At 50.3% G+C, this 12,459-nt stretch overlaps 1 protein-coding gene across 4 annotated transcripts in view; it reads left to right on the plus strand.

The window, feature by feature from the left end:
• Window positions 1-12,459, plus strand: part of RC3H1 (ring finger and CCCH-type domains 1) — a 343,910-nt gene that overhangs the window by 229,825 nt on the left and 101,626 nt on the right. For all 4 annotated transcript variants that reach the window (XM_030205363.1, XM_030205364.1, XM_030205367.1 and 1 more), the window contains exon 13: window positions 1,326-1,484. In XM_030205363.1, coding sequence (XP_030061223.1) covers window positions 1,326-1,484 — 159 coding nt within the window. The remainder of the gene's footprint in view (window positions 1-1,325; window positions 1,485-12,459) is intronic.

Below are 12,459 nucleotides of genomic sequence, written 5' to 3' on the forward strand. Positions count from 1 at the left end.
TTTTGGTGGATTTGGGGGACTCAGCACCCAAGGTATGGGAGCTATGCACCTGGGAGCAATTTGTGAAGTCCACTGCAGTGCCCCCTAGGGTGCCCGGTTGGTGTCCTGGCATGTGAGGGGCACCAGTGCACTACAAATGCTGGCTCTTCCCATAACCAAAGGGTTTGGATTTGGTCGTTTCTGAGATGGGCGTCCTTGGTTTCCATTGTCGCCGAAAACCGGGGAACGGCCATCTCTAAGGTCGACCTAAATGTTGAGATTTGGGCGTCCCCGACCGTATTATAGAAACAAAAGATGGACGTCCATCTTGTTTCGATAATACGGGTTTCCCCGCCCCTTCACAGAGCCATCCTGCGAGGACGGCCCCAGGAAAACTTGGGCGCCCTGTTTGATTATGCCCAGTGGCGTTCCTAGGGTGGCTGACACCCGGGGCGGATCGCCGATGCCCCCCCCCCCCCCGGGGGCAGCGTGACACCCCCCCCCCCCCCCCCCCGGGTGCATTTTTACCTGCTTGGGGGGGTGCCACGCGCCTGTCGGCTTCGCTCGTTCCATGCTCCCTCTGCCCCGGAACAGGAAGTAACATGTTCCGGGGCAGAGGGAGCACGGAACGAGCGGAGCTGACAGGCACGCGGCCCCCCCCCCCCCCCCCCCCCAGCGCCGTGCACCCGGGGGGGACCACCCCCCCCCCCCCCCCCCCCCTTGGTACGCTACTGATTATACCCCTCCACGGGATACAAGTACCATATTAAAAAAGATTTAGCGCACGCTAACTAATATTGTAAGCTAAGTCCATAATTAGAAAAAGGACCTTATAGTATGTTAGGACTTGGTGCTGTGTGGTTACACTGGAGTAACAGACTTGGGCTTTTATGTTGTATGCGGTTTTTTGTTTTGTTAAATTTGTAACTGAAAATCTGTTTGTCCTAGTTTCCCATCTTTTTCTAGTATAGAACAGGGGCGTAGCCAGACACCCAACTTTGGGTGGGCCTGGACTCAAGATGGGTGGGCAGAAGAACCACTCCCTGTCCCACAGGTGATTTGGTCTCTCCTTGTCTCACCTGCATGCCATCTGCTATTTACAAGGTATGCAGGAGGGACAGTTGTTGGGAGTTTTCAGCTGGTGGGGCTAGGGAATCAGCATAGGTGTGCTGCTACTGGGTGGGCCTGAGTTGAAAGTGGGCGGGCCTGGCCCACCATTGGCTACGCCACTGGTATAGAAACAGTTTATAAACTTTAGGGAGGAGAATTATTAAGTGTTCTGTATTTTTTTCAAAATCAGGTCCTACAAGCCATGCTTAGATAAGGTGAATTTTATTTAATTTCAGGAGCCTTATGGCCGCTTGCCACCACAGTCTCATCCCAGCCTAGACGATCTTCATCGTCGACGGAAAGAGATCATGGCCCAGTTAGAGGAAAGAAAAGTGATCTCCCCACCGCCCTTCGCACCATCACCAACTTTGCCACCTCCTTTCCATTCAGATGAGGTAAGCATTAGCTTGCAGAATAGCCTTTGGTTCTAGTTGGGTTTGTTGAGGCTATACATAATGTTGAAGAAGATGTTTGATTTCTCTGGAGCCTGAGCTCTAGGTAGAGGAATGTGTGGAAAATGAGGAGGCATATGATAAAAGTTTCCATGGTGTCAGATATCCACATGTTCACATATTTGATTTGATCATTTATGATCCATGATTACTTTTAAGATGTCAGATCAAAGCAGCATACAATGGGGGTCTTTTACTAAAGATTAGCTCGAGTTATCTGTAGCAGGGCCCATAGGAATAAAATGGACCCTGCTACAGATAACTTGAGCTAATCTTTAGTAACAGACCCCCAATATGACTAAAGTTAAAACCAGCTGACAAAAAGTAATAACCAATAACTATTAGAAAATACAGTGGCGTAGCAAGGGCGGGGTGGTCCACCCCGGGTGCACGCTGCTGGAGGGTGCAGAGAGCAGCCGCGCGCCTGTTGGCTCTGCTGGTTCCCTGCTCCCTGTACCCCGGAACAGGTTACTTTCTGTTCCAGGGCGCAGGGAGCCAGTGGAGCCGACAGGTGCGCGGCTGCTCTCTGCACCCTCCAGCAGCCAACAATTCTTCCGGGGGGGGGGTGGGGGGGCTTAATGCGCCGGGGAAGGGGGTGTCGTGCTGCACCCTGGGGGGATGGACACCGCTGCACCTTGGGGGGGGGGGGTGCGCAGCGGCAATCCACCCTGGGTGGCAGCCGACCTAGGATCTCCACTGAGAAAATATTACAACAATCAGCAAATCACAATAAACAATCAAACCAGGTTAAAGTACTGGCTATTTTGCAAGGAATTAAAAAAAATAGTTGAAGAACATAACACTCCTTCTCTTGCCTAATAAAATCTAGGAATTTGTCCCACAGTTGAGGGACAGGACAAGAAACAGGTCTTTGACCTAGCCCTAATTAACCTCTTAAGGGCCATACACAGTACTCAAATATGTACTTTGTAAGAATCAAAGAGAGCGAGAGGGATAATACCACAGAAAATGGTCTTTAGATACTGATAACCAACATAATACAAAGCTTTAAAGGGGTAATTCTTTGGTGTCCCACAGACCACGCAGATGGAGACTGAACTCAACTAGTGAAATCATCTTTTAAGTATGCTGTGCAGTTCTTCACTACTCGGTACTCCTCAGTCTCCAAGAGTAGGATGATATGTGCATTCTGGTACTAGTTTGGTAGGCCAGGTTGAGGGTCCTTATCCTTGGGGGGGGGGGGGGGGGGGGGGCATCAAAGAAATGATATTCCCTTTTCTTTGAGGGAGAAGGGAAGTTTAGGTGGGTCTCTGTGCCTGTGGGTGTCACATCTGGGTGAATCGCCCCCCCCCTCCAGCCACTATAGCAGTCTATTGGGGGTAGTCAGCTTATGCCTCCCCACCCCCCCAAAACTCTGGAAGGGAGCTCCTTGAGTGCCTGGGAGCAAGTTTCAGCCACCAAAAAAAAAGGTGGGGGGGAGGAGCTGCGTGTTAGTGGAGTTTTGGCAGGAGCCCGGCACCCAGTTAATTGCTGTATTACTGGGTTATTGCAGCAACTGCTCAAGTATTTCTGGAGGAGGGAGAGAGTGAGCAGCAGCAGTAGGAACCGACGCCTCATGCATTGTAGGAGTGTCCTGGGCAGTGGCCATTTGCTCTGCAAAAAGAATTCAGACATTCTGTAAGGAACTCTTTCTTCAGTTTTCAGTAGAGAAAGTGGTTCTTTGTCCGGTTCCTTCCTTTCTTAAGAAGGTGGTGTCCTTTAAATCAGGCAATTTCACATCCAGTGTTTTGTAAAAGTTCAACAGGAGGTGATACAGGGCATTTGCACAAATTAGGTATGAAGAGACTTCTACGTTGTATGAAGAAGATGGAGGTGTTACTGGAAATAATTTAAATGTTCTTAATATCCATTAAAAATGTTACAAAATTGTCACAGTCCTAATATGATATTTAAGAACAAAAAGCAGGGGAATATTTTAAGAGCACTCGCTAAAATTTCTCCACCACTTACCCACAAGGTAAGAACGATTCAAGAATAAAAAGAATTAAGTGTACTTATTGGATTGCATTAACCTGCATTGCCAGATCTAAAAGACAAGAACACTATATATTTAGATTCAAAAGGTTTATCATTTTACAATATGATTAATGCAATGATATAAATAAGGTTACAAATGAGAGCTAGCTTTTAAAAGGATCTTAGAACAGAGAATTTGTGCATAAAATAGAACAAAGTAACAGGTAGGTTAACTTACAGTCCTTGTTACAAGCATGCTGTGGTCCAGCTGATTAATGAGCACATGGTCAGGAGCAAGAGAGCAGCAAGTACCAAGAGGAGGCAGGTCCCAAAAGGAGGCAGGTTCCAAGAGGAGGCAGGTTCCAAGAGAGAGCAGCAGGTCCCAAGCGAGCTTCCCAAGAGAGAGAGCTGGGCTGTTTCCAGGCTTTTTATAATGTTCCCTGAGTTGTAGTTTGCAGGGGATCTTGGGTATTGTAGTTTGCAGGGGGTCACATGTCATCAGCCCTTTGTCTTTACATGTGCTGAAGTCTTATCTGAAGGGGGGGGGGGGGGGCACTGAGTCCTTTGTGGCAAGTGGTTTATGGCTTCCTGTTTATCCTTTCATTCTGAGTCAATAGCTGGAGTTATACCTTCCCAGACTCTCTGTCTGCTTCAGTTTTTTGTTCTCTAGAGATGTCTTGGTGACCCTCCCAGCCAGCTTTTGTCTCTGTTAAGTGTTTGTAATTGACTGGCCCTGCTATCAGAGGGTCCGAGGAAAAAGTGGAAAGAAGGTATTGAAATGCTGTTTCAATACATCTTTTAAAAGCTGCATTTTTATATTGGTATATCTGATTCAGCATAATCTGCTCAATAATTCTGACACCATGTTACATAATTCCCTCTCTTGGTTCCGAGATACAATTTTATAATATATATATTGGAGTGAGGAACCATAAAATAAACTATAAAAGCTAAAATTAAAAACTAACTCTAACCTAGTGAAGTAGCATAATTTCAAAAAGAACAGTAGCAAAGATACTGAACTGTTTACATGGGCATGTGTATTGGGAGAGGTGACTCTTTTTAATAGTGGACATTGAACAGACTGGATGGACCGTTCAGGTCTTTTCCTGCCGTCATCTACTATGTCACGTCACTATGAATCTTGGAATATGTCCTTAGTTGGAATATGACTGTTATAAGCAAAAGACTCATCATTATTAATTTTTGTTTGCTCATGACTGAAAGTTAGGCTATCTGGGTTAAGTTTTCTGTGGTCAGTTTCATTAGGCTTCTATTCAGTCAGGTGGCAGAGTCTGGCTTTTGCTCTGGTTTAAAATAGGCTTGCAAGCACACTTTATATGACTTTAGCCACACAAGTGTCATCTTGCCACGCCCCAGAGACCAGCTCTTTTGTCACCTGTTCAGGGGCGTAGGCTGCTCCCAAGTTTATGCCACAGGATATCTTACCCAGTATGCTAGCCAAATCAATAGCATGAGAGTGCGCAATTGACCAATTTATACCACCACAATGGGGTGGAACAATCTATTCAGTCACTATTCTCAGCGTTTGACATTCCAAGGAAAAATACTCTGTGAATGTTTCCCTATATTCTCTATTTCAGAGGCTAACTGATGTATTAATAGCATTCTCCGAGGACAAGCAGGCTGCTTGTTCTCACTGATGGGTGACGTCCACGGCAGCCCCTCCAATCGGAAAACTTTACTAGCAAAGGCTTTGCTAGTCCTCGTGCGCTGATGCGCACCGCACATGTGCGGCCGTCTTCCCGCCCGAACCGGCTCGTGTTTGTCTTCTTTTGTCCGCGCTCGGGATGGTCGTGTTTTGCGCCGTTTCTCGCCCCTCAAAGTTGACCCTCGCGCGTCTTCGCGATTTTCACTGAAAAAAAAAAAAAGAAGACCTTTACGGTCTTTACCCCTTTCCCGTGCTTCCAGCTTTTACCCCGCGTAAGTTTCCTTTTCGCTTTCGTGGTAGGCCTTTTTTGAGGCCTCGGTTCGGGTTTTTTCTCTCCCTATTTTTGGTGCCTATATCGCCATTACGAGTTTTGATTTCGCCGGCGTGATTTTTCCACCCATGTCATCGAAGTCTCCCAGCGGCTTCAAGAAGTGCACCCAGTGCGCCCGGGTAATCTCGCTCACTGATAGGCACACGTCGTGTCTTCAGTGTCTGGGGGCTGGGCACCGCCCGCAGGCCTGTAGTCTTTGCGCCCTTTTACAAAAGCGGACTCAGGTAGCGAGATTGGCCCAGTGGAACGTTTTGTTCTCGGGCTCTTCGTCGGCATCGGCACTGGGAGTATCGGGTGCATCGACGTCGCCAGCGTCCAGACCTTCATCCTCGGCCGCGATTGCATCGAGTGTATCGAGGCATCGACCCTCTGCATCGGGGCTGAGACATTGGAAGGCTGTGTCGGCGTCGGTGGTACCGGGACCTCCTCGTCTGCTGATGTCGTCGGACGGTGGTGCTTCGTCTGGAGTGCAGGTGAGGGCTGTCCATTCCCCTGCTGGTGGCGGTGAGCCTTCGGGTGGGTCTCCCCCTACCCTGAGGGCTCCTGCGGTACAGCCCCCCCTGAGACCGACCTTCTTCGGCCTCGGCCCCGAGGAAGCGACGGCTGGATTCTACGTCCTCCTCGTCGGTGCCGGGAAGCTCCGGTGACATGCTTCGTCCCAAGAAGTCGAAGAAGCATCGACACCGGTCTCCTTCCTGTGTCGGCACCGAGAGCTCTGGGTCGCCGAGGGAGTCGGCACCCAGCAGGCATCGGCACCGAGAGGACCGCTCACCCTCTGTTCAAGAGGTGTCGATACGCTCCACTCTGGACAGCCCGGAACAGCCTCCACGCCTGGAACAGACTCTGACTTCGACACCTGCATCAGCTTCCATGTCTTTCTCCACAGCCGCTCTGCACGAGAGTCTCCGGGCCGTTCTCCCAGAGATCCTGGGAGAGCTGTTGCGCCCTTCCCCTCCGGTACCGGGGGTGCTTGCGCCACCGGTACCGTCGAGTGAGGCGCCGGCTGGCCCCTTGCCCGGGGTGAGGTCTCCGACATGACTGCGGTAGCCTCCCAGGAAGGCTCCCCGACGACGTCGGCGGAGGGAGCTTCGCCGGTGCTGGCGAGAGAGTCTACCTCTCGATGCTCCCACCATGGCCGTGTTTCCACGGAGTCGAGCCGGGCACGGCTTCAGACACAGGTTCGTGAACTTGTGTCTGATACCGATGGTGAGGCCTCGTGGGAGGAGGAGGAGGACATCAGATATTTCTCTGACGAGGAGTCTGATGGTCTTCCTTCTGATCCCACTCCCTCTCCTGAAAGGCAGCTTTCTCCTCCCGAGAGTCTGTCTTTCGCTTTCTTTGTCCGGGAGATGTCTACGGCCATCCCCTTCCCGGTGGTTGTGGAGGACGAGCCCAGGGCTGAAATGTTTGAGCTCCTGGACTATCCTTCTCCACCTAAGGAAGCGTCCACAGTACCCATGCATCATGTCCTAAAAAAGACATTACTGGCGAACTGGACCAAGCCATTAAGTAATCCCCACATTCCCAAGAAGATCGAGTCCCAGTACCGGATCCATGGGGACCCAGAGCTGATGCGCACTCAGTTGCCTCACGATTCTGGAGTTGTGGATTTGGCCCTAAAGAAGGCTAAGAGTTCTAGGGAGCATGCTTCGGCGCCCCTGGGCAAGGACTCTAGAACCTTAGACTCCTTTGGGAGGAAGGCCTACCATTCCTCTATGCTCGTGGCCAAAATTCAGTCTTACCAGCTCTACACGAGCATACACATGCGGAATAATGTGCGGCAGTTGGCGGGCTTGGTGGACAAGCTCCCCCCTGAGCAAGCCAAGCCTTTTCAGGAGGTGGTCAGGCAGCTGAAGGCATGCAGAAAATTCCTGGCCAGAGGGGTGTATGACACCTTTGATGTTGTGTCCAGGGCCGCTGCTCAAGGTGTGGTGATGCGCAGACTCACATGGCTGCGTGCCTCCGACGTAGAGAATAGACTCCAGCAGCGGATTGCGGACTCGCCTTGCCGTGCGGATAACATTTTTGGAGAAAAAGTCGAGCAGGTGGTAGAGCAGCTCCACCAGCGGGATACCGCTTTCGACAAGTTCTCCCGCCGGCAGCCTTCAGCTTCTACCTCAAAACCTCCAAATTGTCCACCGGGAGCTCAGTCTTACAGCTTCCAGCACAAGCAGGTACTTGCAGAGGAACTCTCCACCCTTCTCAGCGCCAATGCGGTCGAGCCCGTGCCATCCGGGCAAGAAGGGCTGGGATTCTATTCCAGGTACTTCCTTGTGGAAAAGAAAACAGGGGGGATGCGTCCCATCCTAGACCTAAGGGCCCTGAACAAATATCTGGTCAAAGAAAAGTTCAGGATGCTTTCCCTGGGCACCCTTCTCCCCATGATTCAGGAAACGATTGGCTATGCTCTCTGGACTTGAAGGACGCCTACACACACATCCCGATACTGCCAGCTCACAGACAGTATCTGCGATTTCAGCTGGGCACACGTCACTTCCAGTACTGTGTGCTACCCTTTGGGCTCACCTCTGCGCCCAGAGTGTTCACGAAGTGCTTGGCTGTAGTAGCAACGGCACTTCGCAGACTGGGGGTACACGTGTTCCCATATCTCGACGATTGGCTGGTGAAGAACACATCCGAGGCAGGAGCTCTACAGTCCATGCAGATGACTATTCGCCTCCTGGAGCTACTGGGGTTTGTGATAAATTATCCAAAGTCCCATGTTCTCCCAGTGCAGAAACTCGAATTCATAGGAGCTCTGCTGAATTCTCGGACGGCTCGCGCCTATCTCCCAGAGACGAGAGCCAACAACTTGTTGTCCCTCGTCTCGCGGGTGCGAGCGTCCCAGCAGATCACAGCTCGGCAGATGTTGAGATTGCTGGGCCACATGGCCTCCACAGTTCATGTGACTCCCATGGCCCGCCTTCACATGAGATCTGCCCAATGGGGTGGGGAGCTTATGTCGATGGGCTTCACACCCAAGGAAGCTGGTCCCTCCAGGAACGCGATCTGCAGATCAATCTTCTGGAGTTACGAGTGATCTGGAACGCTCTGAAGGCTTTCAGAGATCGGCTGTCCCACCAAATTATCCAAATTCAGACAGACAACCAGGTTGCCATGTATTATATCAACAAGCAGGGGGGCACCGGATCTCGCCCCCTGTGTCAGGAAGCCGTCAGCATGTGGCTCTGGGCTCGCCGTCACGGCATGGTGCTCCAAGCCACATATCTGGCAGGCGTAAACAACAGTCTGGCCGACAGGTTGAGCAGGATTATGCAACCTCACGAGTGGTCGCTCAATTCCCGTGTAGTGAGACAGATCTTCCAGGTGTGGGGCACCCCCTTGGTAGATCTCTTCGCATCTCGAGCCAACCACAAAGTCCCTCAGTTCTGTTCCAGGCTTCAGGCCCACGGCAGACTGGCATCGGATGCCTTCCTCCTGGACTGGGGGGAGGGTCTGCTGTATGCTTATCCTCCCATTCCTCTGGTGGGGAAGACTTTATTGAAACTCAAGCAAGACCGAGGCACCATGATTCTGATTGCTCCTTTTTGGCCACGTCAGATCTGGTTCCCTCTTCTTCTGGAATTGTCTTCCGAAGAACCGTGGAGGTTGGAGTGTTTTCTGACCCTCATCACACAGGACGAAGAGGCGCTTCTGCATCCCAACCTCCGGTCCCTGGCTCTCACGGCCTGGATGTTGAGAGCGTAGACTTTGCCTCTTTGGGTCTGTCAGAGGGTGTCTCCCGCATCTTGCTTGCTTCCAGGAAAGATTCCACTAAGAGGAGTTACTTCTTTCTGTGGAGGAGGTTTGCCGTCTGGTGTGACAGCAAGGCCCTAGATCCTCGCTCCTGTCCTACACAGACCCTGCTTGAATACCTTCTGCACTTGTCTGAGTCTGGTCTCAAGACTAACTCTGTAAGGGTTCACCTTAGTGCAATTAGTGCATACCATTACCGTGTGGAAGGTAAGCCGATCTCAGGACAGCCTTTAGTTGTTCGCTTCATGAGAGATTTGCTTTTGTCAAAGCCCCCTGTCAAGCCTCCTACAGTGTCATGGGATCTCAATGTCGTTCTCACCCAGCTGATGAAACCTCCTTTTGAGCCACTAAATTCCTGCCATCTGAAGTACTTGACCTGGAAGGTCATTTTCTTGGTGGCAGTTACTTCAGCTCGTAGAGTCAGTGAGCTTCAGTCCCTGGTAGCCCAGGCCCCTTACACCAAATTTCATCATAACAGAGTAGTCCTCTGCACTCACCCTAAGTTCTTGCCAAAGGTTGTGTCGGAGTTCCATCTGAACCAGTCAATTGTCTTGCCAACATTTTTTCCCCGTCCTCATTCCTGCCCTGCTGAACGTCAGCTGCACACATTGGACTGCAAAAGAGCATTGGCCTTCTATCTGGAGCGGACACAGCCCAACAGACAGTCCGCCCAATTGTTTGTTTCTTTTGATCCCAACAGGAGGGGAGTGGCTGTGGGGAAACGCACCATATCCAATTGGCTAGCAGATTGCATTTCCTTCACTTACGCCCAGGCTGGGCTGGCTCTTGAGGGTCATGTCACGGCTCACAATGTTAGAGCCATGGCTGCGTCACTGGCCCACTTGAAGTCAGCCACTATTGAAGAGATCTGCAAAGCTGCGACGTGGTCATCTGTCCACACATTCACATCTCATTACTGCCTGCAGCAGGATACCCGACGCGACAGTCGGTTCGGGCAGTCAGTGCTTCAGAATCTGTTCGGGGTTTAGAATCCAAATCCACCCCCCTAGGCCCATGTTTGTTCTGTTCCAGGCTGCACTCTCAGTTAGTTGGTAAATTTTTTAGGTCAATCTCAGTTATGTCCTTGCCGTTGCGAGGCCCAATTGACCATGGTTGTTGTTTTGAGTGAGCCTGGGGGCTAGGGATACCCCATCAGTGAGAACAAGCAGCCTGCTTGTCCTCAGAGAAAGCGAATGCTACATACCTGTAGAAGGTATTCTCCGAGGACAGCAGGCTGATTGTTCTCACAAACCCGCCCGCCTCCCCTTTGGAGTTGTGTCTTCCCTTCTCTTTGTCTTGCTACATATGAGACTGGCCGGCACGAGCCGGTTCGGGCGGGAAGACGGCCGCGCAAGCGCGGTGCGCATCGGCGCGCGAGGACTAGCAAAGGACTTTGCTAGAAAGTGTTCCGATTGGAGGGGCTGCCGTGGACGTCACCCATCAGTGAGAACAATCAGCGTGCTGTCCTCGGAGAATACCTTCTACAGGTATGTAGCATTCGCTTTCCAAGCATCCACTACTCTCTCCGTGAAAAATTAATTTCTGACATTTTTCTTGAGTCTGCCCCCTTTCAATCTCATTTCATGTCCTCTCGTTCTATTGCCTTCGCATCTCCGGAAAAGGTTAGTTTGCAGATTAATACCTTTCAAATATTTGAACGTCTGTATCATATCACTCCTGTTTCTCCTTTCCTCCAGAGTATACACGTTCAGGTCCGCAAGTCTCTCCTCATACGTCTTGTAACGCAAATCCCGTACCATTCTCGTAGTTTTTCTTTGCACCGCTTCAATTCTTTTTACATCCTTAACAAGATATAGACGACTAATAAATAAACTGAATGCCATCAGTGTGGGCCCTAGAGTGACTTGACTGGTTGAGTGGAAGGCAACAGAGGGTAGTGGTAAGGTAAATGGAGCTCATTCTGAGGAAAAGGGTGTTACCTGTGGTGTGCCATAAGGCTAGGTTCTTGGTCTGGTTCTTTTTAACATTTTTGTAGGTGATATTGCTGAAGGGCTGTCTGGTAAGATTTTTCTCTTTGCGAATGATACCAAAATCTGCAATAATATAGACACCTCTGATGGTATGGATAACATGAGGCAGGACTTAACAAAGCTAGAAGAAGGGTCTGAAATTCGGCAGCTTAGATTTAATGCTAAAAAAATGCAGGGTCATTCATTTGGGCTGCAAAAACCTGAGGGAATGGTATAGTTTAGGTGGTGAAGAACTTTTGTGCTCAAAAGAGGAGCGGGACTTGGGCATGATCATATGTGATGACCGTAAGGTGGCCAAACAGGTAGAAAAGGTGACAGCGAAAGCTAGAAGGATGCTTGAGTGCATAGGGAGAGGAATGGCCAGTAGGAAAAAGGAGGTTATGATGCTCCTGAATAAGATTCTGGTGAGACCTCATTTAGAATATTGTGTGCAGTTCTGGAGACCGCACCTTCAAAAAAATATAAACAGAATGGAGTCAGGCCAGAGGATGGCTACTAAAATGATCAGTGGTCTTTGTCATAATGCATATGGGGACAGACTTAAAGATCTCAGTATGTATACTTTGGAAGAAAGGTGGGGGGGGGAGGGACAGAATGATAGAGACATTTAGATATCTATGTGGCACAAATGCACCGGAGGCAAGTCTCTTTCAATTGAAAGGAAGCTCTGGAATGAGGGGGGCATAAGATGAAGGAGAAAGGGGATAGACTCAGAAGTAACTGGAGGAAATACTTCTTCACGGAAAAGGTGATAAATTCATGGAACGGAAGTGGTGGAGATGAAATCAGTGTCTGAATTAAAAGAGAGCTTGGGACAAGTACATAGGATCTCTAAGGGAGTGATAGGCATGGATGGGCAGACTGGATAAACCATATGGCAGCGTTTTTCAACTGGTGAGCCGTGGGGATCCCAGAGATATGCGCATCTTCCACCCATGCCACATGTCCCCCACCCGAACTGGCATCTTTTACCCGCGCCCCACCACAGCCGATGTCTTTAACCCGCGCCTCCCACCCAAATGGCATCTTTCACCTGCCCCCCCTCCCCACCACCACCAGTGATGTCCATCAACTTTTTATTCCTTTCCTCCTTCCGCAACGCTTTTCCAACATTCTTATTAAGTACCAGCAATGTCACTGATCAATGCAGGCCAATCCTGGAAGCTTTCTTTCTGCAGCTCCCACTTCTAC

The sequence above is a fragment of the Microcaecilia unicolor genome, chromosome 6 (assembly GCF_901765095.1).
Source record: "Microcaecilia unicolor chromosome 6, aMicUni1.1, whole genome shotgun sequence".
Lineage (NCBI taxonomy): Eukaryota > Metazoa > Chordata > Amphibia > Gymnophiona > Siphonopidae > Microcaecilia > Microcaecilia unicolor.